General features: G+C 67.9%; 2 protein-coding genes across 2 annotated transcripts; one reads left to right on the top strand and one right to left on the bottom strand.

Annotated features, from left to right (window-relative positions):
* The first annotated feature begins 984 nt into the window (after positions 1 to 984).
* Positions 985 to 9700, top strand: CADM4 (cell adhesion molecule 4). The gene is made up of 9 exons (XM_065419962.1): positions 985 to 1087; positions 2147 to 2293; positions 2500 to 2652; positions 3390 to 3524; positions 4078 to 4239; positions 5362 to 5452; positions 6489 to 6661; positions 8976 to 9104; positions 9591 to 9700. Exons 1-9 carry the CDS (start codon positions 985 to 987, stop codon positions 9698 to 9700), a joined length of 1203 nt encoding a protein of 400 aa, XP_065276034.1.
* Positions 9701 to 12498: 2798 nt separating this feature from the next.
* On the bottom strand, positions 12499 to 16903 carry LOC135892839 (cell surface glycoprotein MUC18-like). Its single transcript, XM_065420634.1, has 7 exons — positions 16831 to 16903; positions 15990 to 16117; positions 15321 to 15522; positions 14698 to 14840; positions 13949 to 14114; positions 13727 to 13859; positions 12499 to 12589 (listed from the first exon to the last, which is right to left on the bottom strand). Exons 1-7 carry the CDS (start codon positions 16889 to 16891, stop codon positions 12499 to 12501), a joined length of 924 nt encoding a protein of 307 aa, XP_065276706.1. The 5' UTR covers positions 16892 to 16903.
* Positions 16904 to 17500: the final 597 nt, after the last annotated feature.

The raw sequence follows: 17500 nt of genomic DNA, 5'->3' as shown, positions 1-17500 counted from the left end.
CTAACACCTCCTTATCTCTACTGGAAATACCTCGCCTGATGCATCCCAAGACCGCATTAGCTTTTTTCACGGCCATATCACATTGGCGGCTCATAGTCATCCTGTGATCAACCAATACTGCGAGATCCTTCTCCTCCTCTGTTACTTCCAACTGATGCATCCCCAGCTTATAACACAAATTCTTGTTATTAATCCCTAAATGCATGACCTTATACTTTTCACTATTACATTTCATCCTATTACTATTATTCCAGTTTACGAGGTCATCCAGATCTTCCTGTAGGATATCCCGGTCCTTCTCTGTATTGGCAATACCTCCCAGCTTTGTGTCGTCCGCAGACTTTATTAGCACATTCCCACTTTTTGTGCCAAGGAAGTCCTCGTAAACCCGACCAGGCTGGGCCCGGGATCCGGGGGCTCTCTCTGCTCCGGGCGCTTCCCTGGCCCACTGATCACCGCACAGAGCTCAAGCAAATACAATTGATTAAACAGCAACCAATTAAAAACTAAGGAGGAAATGGGGCAGGAAAACGCGTCACCCCGCTCCGTGGCATGGAGACCCCACACCCAGCCCCAGCCCCACTCTGCCTCCAGTACAGCTCCCTGGGCTCCTGCTCTCCCCTTAGCTCTGCCCCTCTGGCCCAGGCTGCCCCAGCTCACACAGAGGACGGGACCCCCCTGGCCTCCTGACTCCCTCATTGGCCTGCCTGCCCTATCAATCAGGCTGACCTGGAGTGCTGGCCTCTCCCCATTGGCCGTCCCCTTTCTGTTGGTACTGGGAGCCAGCAACCAAACCCCACTGAGTGTCCGTGAGGGGCCAACAGTCCCCAGGGCGACCGGTTTTCATCTGTGTTGTACAGGAGAGGGCGGCCATGTTTGTCCGTGTTGCCAAGGGGCGGCCACGTTTGTTGCTAGGTGATGATGTAATTTACACGGCATAATACGCAGCCACGGGTGGGAGTGAAGCAGGAAGTGACAGGAGCCATGGCTTCCTGGGTACGCACCGGGAGAGAGATTAAGCCAAAGACAGGAAGTGGCCTCATGGCAGAGGTCAAAGGTCACATGACAGTCGCCATCGGCCTATTTGGTGGGATGGGAAAGCGGCGGAAATAGCAGCATGAACTGGCCTTGGCCTCCTATGGGCCAATGGGGGACCAAGGATTCATAGATTCATAGATTCTAGGACTGGAAGGGACCTCGAGAGGTCATCGAGTCCAGTCCCCTGCCCGCCTTATCTGCATAGAACACGCCCCTGTTCCAACAAGCCACGCCCCCTACTCCCATGCCACATGTAACAAATCACTACAAAATCTTGGGGGCGGGGGCAGGGGGCAGAGCTGGTGGCCGTGGGTCTGGGTGGGGGCTGTGAGGGGGGATCCACTCCCTGGGGCTGGGTCATTGCAAACCAGGAGGTGCCACCCCCCCGGCCGGCCCCAGGATCGGTTCCCCTCCCGGGCCGTTCACCAGCTAAGGTTGGCGCAGCGCCGGCTCTGGGGGCGGCTCATAGTGCAGGGGCCCATGCCCATCTGTTCCACACACCCCGTACGATCATCGCCGCGTCGGGCCGGACACCGGGCGGGACCAGCCGGGCAGGGGTCTGCCCTTAACCCTGCGGTGCCGGAGTCTCAGAGACCCTGCACCGGCCTGAACGACCCGGGAGCGGGAGGGTTTCCGCTAGCGCCGACCCGCGCTCTGCCTGGCTTGTCCTGCCGTGATCCGCGGCCCCGTGAGAATGGCCCCCGGCCTTGGCCGACCAGTCAGCCGCCCGCTCGGCCAGATGTGCCCTGGGGCTTTGTTGCTTTCTCGGGAGCCTCTCCAGGTCTGGCTCCTCCCTAAAGTGCGACCTCCCCTGAACCGGACCCAGGAGTCCGTCTGGGGCCTGGCCTCCCTCCGCCGGTCTCAGCCTTGCTCCGGCGGCCTGGCACCGCGGGCTCCAGGTCACTCATCTCCGTTTCCCTGACCCTGGGCTGGGTTTGGCACGTGTCCTCAGGGAGTTGATTTGGGCCCAATGCTCCAACGCGTCGAGGTCGTTGTGACGCCGGGAGGTTTGATGAGCGCCCTCGGCGCTACAGGGGGACGTGGGGGGGGCTGCGTGGCAGCTTGACCCCCCCTGGTCTCTCCCTGACCCCTGCTCTCGCCCACCCAGCCCTGGCGCAGGAGGTGCAGACGGAGAACATGACAGTGGTGGAGGGCGGTGTGGCCGAGATCAACTGCCGGCTGCACCGGTACGACGGCTCCATCGTGGTGATCCAGAACCCGGCCCGGCAGACACTCTTCTTCAACGGCACGCGGGGTGAGGGGCCGCCGGGCAGGGGGGGGTCTGCGCACGCGGGGTGAGGGACCGCTGGGCGAGGGGAGGCACGCAGGGTGAGGGGCGCCGGGCGGGGGGGCGGGCACGCGGGGTGAGGGGCCGCCAGGTGGGGGGGTGGGTACGTGGGGTGAGGGGCTGCCGGGCAGGGGGGCCGGGGGCAGCCACTGAGCCCATCCCTGTCTCCCCAGCCCTGAAGGACGACCGGTTCCAGCTGGTGGAGTTCACCCAGAAGCAGGTGCGGATCCAGCTCTCCGACGTGCGGCTGGAGGACGAGGGCGGCTACTTCTGCCAGCTCTACACCGACGACACGCACCACCAGATCGCCTCGCTCACCGTGCTGGGTGCGGGGCCGGGGGGCTGGGACGGGAGGGGGTGCGGCTGGGGACCCAGGGGCTGGGACGGGAGGGGCTGCGGCTGGGGCCGGGGGACTGGGATGGGAGGGGGTGCAGCTGGGGACCCCGGGGGGCTGGGACGGGAGGGGGTGCGGCTGGGGCCGGGGGATTGGGACAGGAGGGGGTGCGGCTGGGGACCCCGGGGGGCTGGGACGGGAGGGGGTGCGGCAGGGGGCCCTGGGAGAGTGGGGAGGGATGGGGGGGCTGTGAGAAAGGATGGGGGTTGTTTGCCCTGGGGATTCTGGGAAGGGATGGGGGAATGGCTGCCGCAGGGGATTCTGGGAAGGGACGGGAGATGCTTGCCCTGGGGATTCTGGGAAGGGATGGGGGAATGGCTGCCGCAGGGGATTCTGGGAAGGGACGGGAGATGCTTGCCCTGGGGATTCTGGGAAGGTACGGGGGGGGGTGGCTGCTGTGGGGGATTATGGGAAGGGATGAGGGATGAGGGGGGCGGCTGCCCCGGGGGATTCTGGGAAGAGATGCGGGGTGGCTGCCCTGGGGGATTCTGGGAAGGTACGGGGGGGGTGTGGCTGCTGTGGGGGATTATGGGAAGGGATGAGGGGGGCGGCTGCCCCGGGGGATTCTGGGAAGAGATGCGGGGTGGCTGCCCCGGGGGATTCTGGGAAGGGACGAGGGGCCAGCCCCAGTGACCCCCCTGCCCTGTCCTGTCCCCTGTGTCTCTGCAGTGGCCCCCGAGAACCCGACGGTGGAGGTGAAGGAGCAGGCGGTGGAGGGCGGGGAGGTCGAGCTGACGTGCGTCGTGCCCCGGTCGCGCCCCGTGGCCACCCTGCGCTGGTACCGGGACCGGCGGGAGCTGCGAGGTGAGGGGGGGCAAGGGGCCTATCCCCCCTAGGGGGCCTGGGCCATCGGGGGGGCGGGGAATGGGGCAGGGGGCCTGTCCCCTCTGGGATGAGGAGGCTGGGTTAGGGAGTGGGGCAGGGCAGGACAGGGAGCTGGCTGGAGGGCCAGGGAATGGGGCAGGGGGCCTGTCTCCTCTGGGGGGCGGGGAGGTGGCTGACTCAGTGGGCCGGGGAATGGGGCAGGGGGCCTGTCCCCTCTGGGATGAGGAGGCTGGCTTGGGTTGGGGGTGGGGCAGAGCCTGTCCCCTGCAGGGCGGGGGGCTGGCTGGGGGGCTGGGGGTGGGGCAGGGCCTGTCCCCTGCAGGGCGGGGGGCTGGCTGGGGGGCTGGGGGTGGGGCAGGGCCTGTCCCCTGCAGGGCGGGGGGCTGGCTGGGGGGCTGGGGGTGGGGCAGGGCCTGTCCCCTGCAGGGCTGGGGGTGGGGCAGGGCCTGTCCCCTGCAGGGCGGGGGGCCGGCCGGTGGGCTGGGGGCCGGCCGGGGTCACCGCGAGTCGCTCACCCCCGGTGCCGTGGCAGGACTCAGCAGCCGGGAGCAGCTGGGGAAGGTTTTCCGGGTTAGCACGTCGGTGCGGCTGCGGGTCGAGCGCCGCGACCACGGCGCCATCGTGACGTGCGAGGCCACGCACCCCGCCCTGCGCGGGCAGCGGAAGCAGACGCAGTACGTGCTAGACGTGCAGTGTAAGTGCGGGGGGAGACACAGGGAGCCGGGCGGGGGGAAGAAAGGGAAGGGGGGACAGGGAGCAGATGGGGGTGGGGGTAAGGGGAACGGGTGGGGTGAGGTGAGGGGGGAAAGGGAGGGCTGGGGAGCAGGGGTGAGGGCTGGGGGGCAGGGAGTGCCTGGGGATGGGGCTGCCCTGGGGGGCGTGTTCCTGGCTGGGCTGTGGCAGTGGGTCGGGGGCAGCGTGTGGCCATGGGCTGCTTTGGGTTGTGAGTGTGCAGGGGGGCGGGACAGGGGTGGTTGTGGGTGCACGGGGGGGGGGGGGGTTGGGCCAAGTTGTGAGAGGCTGGAGTCGTGTTGTGTTGTCCTGTGTGTGTTGGGTGATGCTGGGGGCAGTGTGTTGTTGTTTTGTGGGGGTTGTGGGGGGGTCATAGGCTGTCATGTTGCTGAGGGAGTTCGGGGGCTGTTGGCGGAGGTGGTGAGTTGTCGTGTCGTGTTGTGGTGTCGTGCTGGGGGGCACACTGGGCGTGTGCTGGGGCTATGTGGACAGGGTGAGCTGTGCTGTTTTGGGGGGAGCATCGTGTTGCGGTGGTGTCGGGTTGTTGTGATGCTGGGGGTCACGGGGTTGTGGTATTGATGGGTTGCTGGCAGATGTATGGGGGTGTTGTGTTGTCAGGTTGTGGTGTTGTCGGATTGCTGCGGGGACATAGGGGGCATCGTGTTGCTGGGTTGTGGTGTTGGTGTTGCTGGGTTATGGGGTTGTTGTGGTGTCGTGCTGGGGGTCACACTGGGTGTGTGGTGGGGTTGTGCGACTGGGGTGAGCTGGGCTGTTTTTAGGGTGTGCGGGGGGTTGGGTTGTCGTGTTGTGGGCTTGCTGGGTTGTGGGGTTGGGTTGTCGTGTTGTGGGGTTGCTGGGTTGTCGGGTTGTTGTGTTGTGTCGTGCTGGGGGGCGCACTGGGCATGTGGTGGGGTTGTGCGGCCGGGGTGAGCTGGGCTGTTTTTAGGGTGTGCGGGGGCTTGGGTTGTCGTGTTGTGGGGTTGCTGGGTTGTGTTGCTGGGTTGTCGTGTTGTGAGGTTGCTGGGTTGTCAGGTTGCGCGGCCGCTGGGCTCCCCGTGCAGCCGCCCTCGTCTTCTCCCCGCAGACTCGCCCACGGCGCGGATCCAGCCCAGCCAGGCCGTGCTGCGCGAGGGTGACACCCTGCTCCTCACCTGCGTCGTCAACGGCAACCCGCTGTGAGTGGGGGCCATGGGCTGTATGCTGGGGCACTGCTGGGGGGAAGCTCGCAGTACCAGGGTCCCGGCCAAGGGCACCGCTGGGGGGAAACTCACAGCGCGAAGGTCAGGGCCAGGGCCCCAGCCGAAGCCTGAGGGCTTGAGCCCAGGACCGGGGGGCTCAGGCGGGCGCAGGCTTCGGCCCCCGTCCGGGGTCGTCAGTCAGTTCCGTTGTGCGAAGGGGTGGCGGTTCGAGCCCCGTCACAGGACACAGCCCAGGGCTGTCAAAGGCTAAAGCAGCCAGACACCTCCAGCCACTTCAGTCCCGAGGTCACGTTCCCAGCAGTAGTGGTGAGTTTGCTGGCTAGTCCCCCTGAACCACAACTACACACCCACACAACCACACACCCACACACACTCGGTCCTGCTCCGAGCTCCCTTTGTCGAGACGTGGGACTGACGACAAAACGGAGACGATGCAGCTGCCTTTATATTTAGGGCCCTACCAAATTCAGGGCCGTGAAAAACGCGTCCCGGATCGGGAAATCTGGGCTTGAGGTGGGAGCTGGCTGGGGAGGCGGGCGGGGGGAGGCCCAGAACCGGGGTCTGGCTCCCCACCCCCCAAGATAGACCTGACTGAGGGGTCCTGTTCTCTTTCCCTATGAGCTCTGTTTGGGGCCGTGTTCCGGACGTCTAACAAACCTTCTGTGTTACTGGATGGCTGAGAGTCTCGGGGAATCGCAGGAAGTGGGGGGGGGTGGGGCCCTGACTCCCCCACACCCCGTGACACCCCCGTATCTCATACTGTGTCACACCAAGGCCTCCAGCTGGGGGCACTGCTGCGGGGAAGCTCACAGGGCCAGATGTTCCCAGAGGCTGGGATATGGGGGTCTGCGGGTCTCAGTGCCGGGGGGTGTCACCCTGTGAGCCGTGCTGCTGCCCATCACCCTGGTGTCGGGCCGGCCCTGCCCGCTGGCACCAGAGGACGGATCCCAGGGCTGTGGGCCGGGCAGGGCCTGGCCCAGCTCACCCCCCTCCCCGGTGTCTGTCCCCGCAGCCCCACTGAGATCACGTGGAGCCGGGCGAACGACTCGCTGCCCGAGCGGGCGCAGATCGAGGGCGCGGAGCTGACGCTGCCGGCGCTGAGCCCGGGGGACAACGGCACCTACGCCTGCCAAGCGGCCAACAAACACGGCCGCGCCTCCGACCAGTATGTGCTGGTGGTGTATGGTAAGGAGCCCCCGTGCCCCTCACTCCCGACCCGCAGCCCCTGGGGACCGCTGGTGCCCCTCACTCCCGACCCACAGCCCCCTGGTGCCCCTCACTCCCGACCTGCAGCCCATCGGTACCACTCACTCCCGACCCGCAGCCCCCTTCCCCCCGCGCCCCTCACTCCTGACCTCACTCCTGACCCACAGCCCTCTGCCCTCCGGTGCCCCTCACTCCTGACCCGCAGCCCCCTGCCCCCTGCCCCCCTCACTCCCGACCTGCAGCCCATCGGTACCGCTCACTCACAACCTGCAGCCCCCTGCCTCCTGGTACCCCTCACTCCCAACCCACAGCCCCCCAGTACCCCTCACTCCCGACCCGCAGCCCCCTGCCCCCCGCCCCCCTCACTCCTGACCCGCAGCCCCCTGCCCTCCGGTGCCCCTCACTCCCGACCTGCAGCCCATCGGTACCGCTCACTCACAACCTGCAGCCCCCTGCACCCCGGTACCCCTCACTCCAGACCCGCAGCCCCATGTTGACCTGAATTTTTGGGGCTAGTTCATTACGCCTCGCCAATGATCTGACCAGAAGATATTTAGGTTCTTGTCCCATTTCAGGCGACAGGGTTAGAGACACAGAGTTTTCCACCTGGTGGGTGGGCTCTCGGCGGGGGTGGCCAGGACACGTATACCAAGGACAATACCAACATTTCAAGATCTTTATTCAAACGAACGAAAGGCTAATCCAAGGTATAAAACAGTTACAGAGAAGTCACAGTGCCCCGGTCCCTGGTGGTAACAGCTCTGTTCTCACAGTCTATTTCAACTAGTGAACTCGCCCCCTTCTCTGGAGCCCCAGACCAGCCTCGGCTCTGCCATGCCCCATGGACTCGATGGTCCAGGTTCCCCGCTGGCAGGGATCTGGTTCGGGTGTCGAGTGGCTAAGCTGTCGTGCCAGAGCTGAGCTAATAGCGTAGATAGACAGAGCGACCCCTCGCCATGGTGTTACCGGGTCCCGGCAGTGCCCAGCCTGCCAGGCCCAGCGAAATCTGCGGGGTCACTTCTTCTGTGGCTGACACACATTCATACACGTTCCTATCGATTAACTCATCCCCGAAACCGGTACTTGGCCCGACCCGTGACATCCGGGCCCTGCGGTGTGCCCTGCGGTCAGCGGGCTGCTCCAAGCGCACGGGGAACACGGCCAGGTCTCACTTCCCCAAACACAAAAGGGGAAGCGGAGGCCATTTCTCCAGGCCAAAGGTTACAAACACTGACAGACTCGCTGCAGCGAATCAGCCACGAGACGGCCGCTCGGGTCCTTGTTTTACAGCCAACGACTATGAGTAACACCGCGCGGCATTCGCTATGAGCAAACCCCAAAGAAAGGACAATAGAATCAATCAAACCAACGAAGAAAACACATTATGCAAACTAGCAAATTAGCCTCAATGGCTACACCTCTGGCACCCCTACCTGCCTTCCCCCGGCGCCCCCCACTCCCGACCCGCAGCCCCCTGCCTTCCCCCGGCGCCCCTCACTCCCAACCTGCAGCCCCCTGCCTTCCCCCGGCGCCCCTCACTCTCGACCCGCAACCCCCGGCGCCCCTCACTCTCGACCCGCAACCCCCTGCCCCCCTCACTCCCAACCTGCAGCCCCCTGCCTTCCCCCGGCGCCCCTCACTCTCGACCCGCAACCCCCTGCCCCCCGGCGCCCCTCACTCCCGACCTGCAGCCCCCTGCCTTCCCCCGGCGCCCCTCACTCTCGACCTGCAGCCCCCTGCCCCCCCCGGCGCCCCTCACTCAACCCGCAGCCCCCTGCCGCCCCTCACTGCCGACCCGCAGCCCCCTATCCCCCCGGCGTCCCTCACCACTGACCCGCAGCCCCCCCGCTCTGCCGGCGCCCCTCACTCCCGACCCGCAGCCCCCTGCCCCCCGGCGCCCCTCACTGCCGACCCACAGCCCCCACCAGCACGGCCAGTGCCCCGACGTGCCCGGGGCACAGCGCAGAGCAATGCGTAGCTGTGGGGGGCAGCGGTTACGGTGCTGGCTGGGGGGCGAGTGAATTGTGCCGCACGGCCCAGGCCTGCGTCTCTCCCAGACTCAGCGTGTGAGCGGCAGCCGGGGACCCCCCCCCCCCCTCGCCCGGAAACGTGGGTCCTGCCCCCCCGGACAGCCCCCACCAGCCCAGCTCCCTCGCTGGCAGTCACCCCGAGCGGCGGGGCCCAGGTAGGGCAGTCCCAGCCCGCGGGGGCTTCCTGGGGGGGCTGGCTGGGAGCTCCAGCCCGCGTGTCCGTCTGTGCCCGGCCCCCCCTGACCCTCCCTTCCTGCCCCCAGACCCCGGGGCCATTGTGGAGGCCCAGACCTCGGTGCCCTACGCCATCGTGGGCGGCATCCTCGCCCTGCTCGTCTTCACCGTCATCTGCGTCCTGATCGGCATGGTGTGGTGCTCCATCCGGCAGAAAGGTGCGCAGGACGGGGCACGGCGTGGGGGAGGGGGCTGGGGGGAGGATGAAGGAGGATGGGGTGTGGTGTGGGGCAGTGGGGAGCAGGGAACAGGGCGGGAGGAGCTGGGGGAGGATGAAGGGAGAGGGGACGGGGACAGGATGGGCGATGGGACAGGGTACAGTGGGTGGGGTGGGTTGGGGAGGGGAAGGGGACAGGGCCAGAGGGGGGGGCGGGGCAGTGGGGGAGAGGACTGGGCTGGAGGGGGCGGGGGAGAGGACTGGGCTGGAGGGGGCGGGGCAGTGGGGGAGGGGACAGGGCCAGAGGGGGCGGGGCAGCAGGGAAGAGGACAGGGCCGCAGGGGGCGGAGCAGCAGGGGAGGGGACAGGGCTGCAGGGGGCGGGGCAGGGCAGTGGGGGAGTGGACAGGGCAGCGGGGGGAAGGGAGGGGGTGGGGCAGGGCCGCAGGGGGCGGGGCAGCCCCTCACCTCTCCCCGCCCCCCCGCAGGCTCATACCTGACGCATGAGGCCAGTGGGCTGGACGAGCACGGCGAGGCGCGGGAGGCGTTTCTCAACGGCGGGGACGGCCACAAGCGCAAGGAGGAATTCTTCATCTGAGCTGGAGGGGGGGGGAATGGGGGCGGAGCCGGGGGAGAGTTTGGACCAACCCATCGAGCCGCGGCCGAACCACGGGATTTTGGGGGTGGGTGGGTTTGGTTTCATTTTTGAAACCAAGGCCTATGTGCCAGCAGCCTGGGGTTCAAGCCCCGCCCCTGGGCTGTGAGGCCCTGCCTCCTACAAGAAGCCCCGCCCCTATGCAGTAAGACCACGCCCTTGTGTTGAGGCCACGCCCACCCTGTGTGAAAGTCCCTGCTCCAGGGACCCCAGGTGCCCTTTGCCCAGGCAGATAGAGGGTGCGGGGGGCAGAACCAGGGGATTCTGGCCTCACCCACAATACAATTGGGGTGGCCACGCCCCTCTGATGGGGGCGGGGCTCCAGGGAAACAGGCAGGGGTGGGGTGGAGACCATGAGGTGCTTTTGTAAACAGCTTAACTGGGCTGTGACTGGATGGGGGCTGGAGCCCCTCCCCCCTGTGGGGCCTGGACCCCTGGGTTCTATCCCGGCTCCAGGAGGGCGGTGGGGGGTTACCGGGGTGGAGGGGGGTGGCTGGAGCCAGGACTCCTGGGTTCCATCCAGGGCTCCCATATTCCTGCTGTGGGCCTTAAAAGCAGGTTGGACTCTCTTTAAAGCCATGATTGTTGGGGTGGGGGGCGGGGGGTGTCTCTCTGTCCATCAGTGTCTGTCCGTCCTCGTCATGTGACGTCCTCACCAAGCACAAGAGCCTGAGACGGGGCCGGGGGGCTGGAGGGGGGGCATCTTCCCCCCCAGGAACTCCCCTGCCATGGGGCACCCATGGGGCCAGAGGGGGTGAATGGGGCAAATCCGATTTCACCCTCCTGCCCCCAATGCACCAGCCCCTCGGCTGCCCCCAGCGCTGGGGGTGCTGCCGGGGTGGGGGTGGGGCTCGCTGGCTCCCCCAGTCAGTGCCACGCCCCACACCTCCACCCCGGGCACTGAAATTCCCCCGGTTACACTGGGAAAGAGCTTCCCCGTCACGGCCCCCCATTCCCCTCCCAGCGCCAGGCCAGGGGTCCCCCCCATAACCCGCCCCCCCACCCCAGAGGGGCCGTGTCCTGCGCCGGGCGAGGGGTCCTCGTATAACCTGCCCCTGCCCCGCCCCACCCCAGAGGGGCCGTGTCCTGCGCCGGGCGAGGGGTCCCTGTATAACCGCCCCCCCCATGCCCCACCCCACAGGGGCTGCGTCTCCAGTGTGGGCATCTCCTCCCCAATCCCCTCTGAGCCCCCACGTCCCTGACTGCCCCCCAGCCCCCCCTCTGTCCAGAAGAACCCCCCGGGGGGTCCCAGCCCCGTCTCTGGCTCGAGGTTAGTTTCTAGCGTGTGTGTCGCGGGAGGGGAGAGGGGAAACGAATGGGAGATATAATTATTAATATATAACCGGGGTGCGGGGAGGGGGCTCTGTGGGGGGGCCAGCCCCCCCACCCCGAGACTGTTCCCCCGCCCCCACCGCAGCCTGAACGTTAATATATATGTAAATATCTGTCGCCTTTTAACCGCCTTTGATACTTCAATAAACTCCCCGATTAATTCTTTTAACCTGAGTGGGGGCAGAGACCTGGTCTGTGGGGTCCGTCCCGGGGGGGCCCCCTGTCACCCCCCCTTTCAGAAAGTGTCAGTCAGGGGCCTAAAAGTCACAGCTTGGGGTTGAGTGAGATCCTGAGATTCTTCGAGGCAAAATCCCAAGGGGACTGAAGAAAAATCACGCCCCCCCCGCCCCCCCCAATCACAGGACCTCCCTCCAGACTCGCAGCTGAGAACAGGAGCAGTGGGACCCACACCCCCGCAACCTCCCCATGGCTGGGACACAGGGCAGGGCCCCAGATAGCAAGGGGGGGGGGCTGGGAGCCAGGACTCCTGGGATCTCTCCCCTGCTCTGGGAGGGGAGTGGGGTTTAGGGGCAATGACAGACTCCAAGGCTGCCCCACAGCCCTGCTGGTGCCCCTCAATCCCGACCCCCAGCCCCATGGCAGGGAGGAGGTTATTCAAACGGCAGCACTCGGGTCCAGAGTTTTAAAGTATCATTTTAATCCCGTTTAAGCTGGGGGGCTGGCCCATGCTCCCCCCCCCATTTAAAGGGCCAGCCCCCCCCCCCCCACAGAACTACAATACCCAGATTTTAAGCAATAGCCCTAAGAAATCAACCCCCCCACCCCCGCCCGGAAATAACACTACAGCCCCCGGCCCCACAAGGATTTACACACGCAGGGGAGATGAAAGCAAAGGGGTGAGAGCAGATTGCAGGGAATCGGCATTGGGGGGTCCCAGTTTGGGGGACCCCCCTCAGGCTGCCCTAGCCCCTCCCCCAGCACATTGATTACAGTCTCCCCATTAAAAAAGCAAATTAACTCAGTTTAGCTGTTGGGGGGGAACCAGGCCTCTGGGAGCTGGGCTGGTCACACTGCCCCAGCCCCCCCAAGATCCACCCCACCCCCAAAATAATGATATCAGCCCCCTCCATCCAGAGCATCTCCCCCCCCATACTAGCTCTACCTGCATCAACGAAGTATAGAAACCACCCCATAACAATCCCCCCCCTCAGAAAACGCAGCTGAGCCCCCAGTAATTTCCTGCCCCCCATAACCCCTCCCCCCGCTGATTATAGAAGTGGCTGAATCTCGTCGGCGACGGCTGGTGCGGTTCTGCCTGGGGGGGGAGAAGAGAGATTTCAATGGGGGGGGGGGTGAGAAATCGGGGTCCCGTGGGGGGTGGAGCTGCAGTCCCCAAAGGATCATGGGAGGAGCGAATCCCGTACCTGTTCCAGGCGGCAGGGCCCAGCTCACAGCACCAGGGGCTGCTGGTCCCCCGCGGCCGAGGGCACCGACTCCAGGCTGCCTTTGTAGATCGGGGTGCGCTGGCCGGGCTCCTCCCTGAACGGGGGACAGACAGCCCGGGTGAGTGACACCCCCAAAACCAGCCCCCAGGATCCCATCCCCCATTCCACCTTCTCTGCGGGGAGACCCCCATTAGCTCCCCCCACGCCCCCCAAATTTTCCTGGGACCGAGCTGGGGGAGGGGAAATGAAGAGCGAAGAACCCCCCTCCTGTGAACCCCCGGATCCCCCCCCCGTCCCTTCGCCACGAACTACTGAGGCGCCGAAGTCGGGCGCCAGCGGCCGGGGATTCAATAAATCAAAGGGCCCAAAGAGATGGGGAGATTCAGCCCCATGTCACATTCCCTGTCCCTCCCCCCAGCCCCCGCTATGGGGCTGGATCAGTCCCGGCGCCCCCTGGTGGACAGACCCCATGCCCGGCCCCGTGGGCGGATCTGGCCCGGCACCCCTGGAGGGCAGAACCCATGTCCAGATTAGACCCGGCGCCCCCTGGTGGACAGACCCCGCGCCCAGCCCCATGGGCAGATCTGGCCCGGCGCCCCCTGGAGGGCAGACCCCGCGCCTGGCCCCGTGGGCAGATCTGGCCCGGCGCCCCCTGGTGGACACACCCCGTGCCCGGCCCCGTGGGCGGATCTGGCCCGGCGCCCCCTGGAGGGCAGACCCCGCACCCGGCCCCGTGGGCGGATCTGGCCCGGCGCCCCCTGGAGGGCAGACCCCGCACCCGGCCCCGTGGGCGGATCTGGCCCGGCGCCCCCTGGAGGGCAGACCCCGCGCCCGGCCCCGTGGGCGGATCTGGCCCGGCGCCCCCTGGAGGGCAGACCCCGCGCCCGGCCCCGTGGGCGGATCTGGCCCGGCGCCCCCTGGAGGGCAGACCCCGCGCCCGGCCCCGTGGGCGGTTCTGGCCCGGCGCCCCCTGGAGGGCAGACCCCGCGCCCGGCCCCGTGGGCGGATCTGGCCCGGCGCCCCCTGGAGGGCAGACCCCGCGCCCGGCCCCGTGGGCGGTTCTGGCCCGGCGCCCCCTGGAGGGCAGACCCCGCGCCCGGCCCCGTGGGCGGATCTGGCCCGGCGCCCCCTGGAGGGCAGACCCCGCGCCCAGCCCCGTGGGTGGATCTGGCCCGGCGCCCCCTGGAGGGCAGACCCCACGCCCGGCCCCACACCCGGCCCCCCGACTCACCCGGCCGGGATCTTGGTGGCCTGGCGGCGCCGCAGGACGAAGACGCCGAGCGCCAGCACCAGCAGCAGGAGCAGCAGGGCCGGCAGCCCCACGGCCAGCAGCAGCATGGGGGCGCTCAGCCCCAGGCCCGGCTCTGGGGGCAGAGAGAGGGGTCAGCGTGGGGCGGGCGAGACAGAGACCGCGGGGGGGGGGGGGGCGTGGCGGGGGGACCCCCCGACTCACCCAGCCGGTAGCTGCTCTGCGCCCCCTCCACGTCCAGCCGCACGGCCCGGCTGCGCGCCAGGTGGGGCAGGCTGGGGTGCTGGGCCCGGCACACGTAGGTTCCGGCCTGCTCCCGGCTCACGTGGGGCAGGGGCAGCGTGCTGGACGCCACCACCCAGTCGTCCCCCTGCAACGAGGGCAGCCGCTTAGGGGGCAGGGACCCACACGGCACCCCTGCTGACCCCCTGCCCCACGGTGCTCCCTACTGAGCCCCCCGTTCCCTGCCCCACAGCGTCCCTGCTGACCCCCTGCCCCACGGTGCTCCCTACTGAACCCCCCATTCCCTGCCCCACAGCGTCCCTGTTGACCCTCCGCCCGCTCCCTGCCCCATGGTGCTCCCTACTGAGCCCCCCGTTCCCTGCTCCACAGCGTCCCTGCTGACCCCCTGCCCCACGGTGTTCCCTACTGAGCCCCCCGTTCCCTGCCCCACAGCATCCCTGCTGACCCTCCGCCCTGCTCCCTGCCCCACGGCACCCCTGCTGACCCCCTGCCCCACGGTGCTCCTTACTGAGCCCCCTGTTCCCTTCCCCATGGCACCGGCTACTGACCCTCCGCCCCACTCCCTGCCCCACAGCGCCCCCTGCTGAGCCCCCCGCTTCCTGCCCGCTGGCACCTCCTGCTGGGTCTACTGTGTGACACCCCACATCCATCCTTGATATTTTGGGGTATGATCCCCCCCCCATTGCTTGGGGGTCTGCCCAGCCCCTCACCTGGCGGCTCCACTCATACTGGGGGGGCTGGGAGGCGTCGGCCGAGCACTGCAGCTCCAGGTCCTCGCCCTCCAGCACGGTCACGGCGTCGCCCACGGTCCCGCACCACGTGTGGACACGGGTCACGAAGACGCTCCGGAGATCTGGGGAGGGACACATTGCTTCAGGCCCCGCTGGTGCCGCGCCCCGAAATCCTTGACCCCTCCCACCCGCCCAGCTGGCGGAGTGTAACCCGGGTTACAATTGGGGTGTCCCTCTGTACCCCACTTCTAGCTGTGGGGAGCAGACACCCCCCATCAAACTGCCCCCTCCACGCTGGGCACTGTACCCCTCTCCCGCCTGCCCCATAGATGCACCCCCAAACTGATGCCATTTCCCCACTCTGGGCTCCCTGCTGCACCCGTGACCCCCCCCGTCCATCTCCTCCCACCCAGCCTGGGGGGGCAAGGGGCAAATTGGGGGGGTGTTATGCTCAAATATAACCAGAGGTAACCCCCCATGGCCCCCCAAGAGACAGACACGTTTGTCCCCCAGATTCATTTGTGTAACGAGGGGCCAGGTCTCAGCGACAGCGGGTGGATCTGGGGGACGGGCGTAGGGGCCACGGGGCGGGCGCTACCCACACTCCACGTGCAGGCGGAGCTCGGCGGAGGCGGTGGCGTTGCCGGTGCTGTTGGCGGCCACACAGCGGTAGGCCCCGGCGTGCCAGGACTGCAGGGCGCCGATGGCCAGCAGGAGGCGCCCGTCCGCCCGCGTCACGTTCACGTCGAAGAACCAGCAACGCAGCCGGTCGGGATTGTCCAGGGAGACCCAGGACTGGAGCCACTGTGGAGAGACGCCCCGGTGTCACCGTTAAACCCCGATAGGCTGCCCCCCACGGCGCCCCCATGGACCCCCCGGCCTGCCCCACGGCGCCCCCTGGACCCCCAGCTTGTCCCACGGTGCCCCCATGGACCCCCTGCCTGCCCCACGGACCCCCTGCCCTGCCCCCCACAGCACGGACCCCCAGCCTGCCCCACGGTGCCCCCTACAGACCCCCTGCCCCCCATGGCACAGACCCCCGGCCTGCCCCAGGGCACCCCCTGCTGACCCCCTGCCCTGCCCCCCATGGCACAGACCCCCGGCCTGCCCCATGGCAGCCCCTGCTGACCTCCTGCCCTCCCCCTGCGGCACAGACCCCCGGCCTGCTGACCCCCCGCCACACCCCCTGCAGCTTGGCACCCCTTAGTGTTGGGTGAGGGGCAGGTTCGTCCCTGGCGGGGCAGGGCTGGAGTGGGGGGGGACATCCTGACCCGACTGTATTTCTGGAAGGTGAATTGGCTCATGTCAGCTCCGGCCTCGTCCGTCAGACACTCCAGGGTCACGTAGCTGCCCTCCAGGATCGGGCCCTCTTGGTCAATCAGGCGGACGGTGGGTATCTCTGGAACAGTCCATGGGGCACAGTCTAAGCGCCCCCCAGAGGGGAAAGGCCCCATTCCCTGCCCCCCTGAGCTGGCCAGTCCCTGCCCTGGGGCCGGATGAGAGCCGGCGCCCCCTAGAGGGGACAGGCCCCATGTCCCGTTCCCCACCCCCCGGGGACAGCCAGTCCCCGCCCTGGGGCCGAGGGGGGGAGCCAGCACCCCCTAGAGGGGACAGGCCCCATGTCCCGTTCCCCACCACCCGGGGACAGCCAGTCCCCGCCCTGGGGCCGAGGGGGGGAGCCAGCACCCCCTAGAGGGGACAGGCCCCATGTCCCGTTCCCCACCCCCCCGGGGACAGCCAGTCCCCGCCCTGGGGCCGAGGGGGGGAGCCAGCACCCCCTAGAGGGGACAGGCCCCATGTCCCGTTCCCCACCCCCCGGGGACAGCCAGTCCCCGCCCTGGGGCCGAGGGGGGGAGCCAGCACCCCCTAGAGGGGACAGGCCCCATGTCCCGTTCCCCACCCCCCGGGGACAGCCAGTCCCCGCCCTGGGGCTGAGGGGGGGAGCCAGCACCCCCTAGAGGGGACAGCTCCCCCAATCGCGGTGGGCTCGCCTGCCCCGACTGGGCCCGTTTGGTAGAACAGGCCTAACGGGGTGGGTGTTGGGGGGGAAGGAGCCCCAGCCCCCCGCGAGGAAGGGAGGCCGCAGGCGGGGCGCGGCTCTGCCCCACTCACCCCCGTGGGCCCAGCGCAGGGCGAGGGCGGCCAGCAGGAGCAGGGGGCCTGGCAGGGCCATGGCAGCAGGCTCCGGGCAGACTCTGGCGTCCGGCTTCCGTGTCGCAGCAGAAGCAGGAAGGCCGGGGGGGGGGAGCCGGGGTTCCGCCTGCCTCGAACCCTGCCCCCAGTGCACCTGCGGGGAGAGGGGGGGGGACCGAGCAGAGACGCCAGGGCCCAGGCCCCTCCCGGGGGCGGAAAGTCAATAAAAAACCGCCTGTAACTGACTCCCAGCAACTGCACCCGATGGTGCAATTCCAACACACATTTGTGGGGGGGGGGGGGGGAGCCCAGGGCTGGGCTGGCAGGGGCTGCGGGTCGGGAGTGAGGGGCACCGGCAGAGCTGGGGGGGTCAGGGCTGGCAGGGGGCTGCAGGTCGGGAGTGAGGGGCACCAGCAGGGCTGGGGGGGGCAGGGCTGGGCTAGCAGGGGCTGCGGGTCGAGAGTGAGGGGCACCGGCAGAGCTGGGGGGGGGTCAGGGCTGGGCTAGCAGGGGCTGCGGGTCGAGAGTGAGGGGCACCGGCAGGGCTGGGGGGGGTCAGGGCTGGGCTAGCAGGGGCTGCGGGTCGAGAGTGAGGGGCACCGGCAGGGCTGGGGGGGGGTCAGGGCTGGGCTAACAGGGGGCTGCGGGT

Source organism: Emys orbicularis, chromosome 20 (assembly GCF_028017835.1).
Source record: "Emys orbicularis isolate rEmyOrb1 chromosome 20, rEmyOrb1.hap1, whole genome shotgun sequence".
NCBI classification, from domain to species: domain Eukaryota; kingdom Metazoa; phylum Chordata; order Testudines; family Emydidae; genus Emys; species Emys orbicularis.
This window is presented reverse-complemented; position numbering and strand designations above follow the sequence as displayed.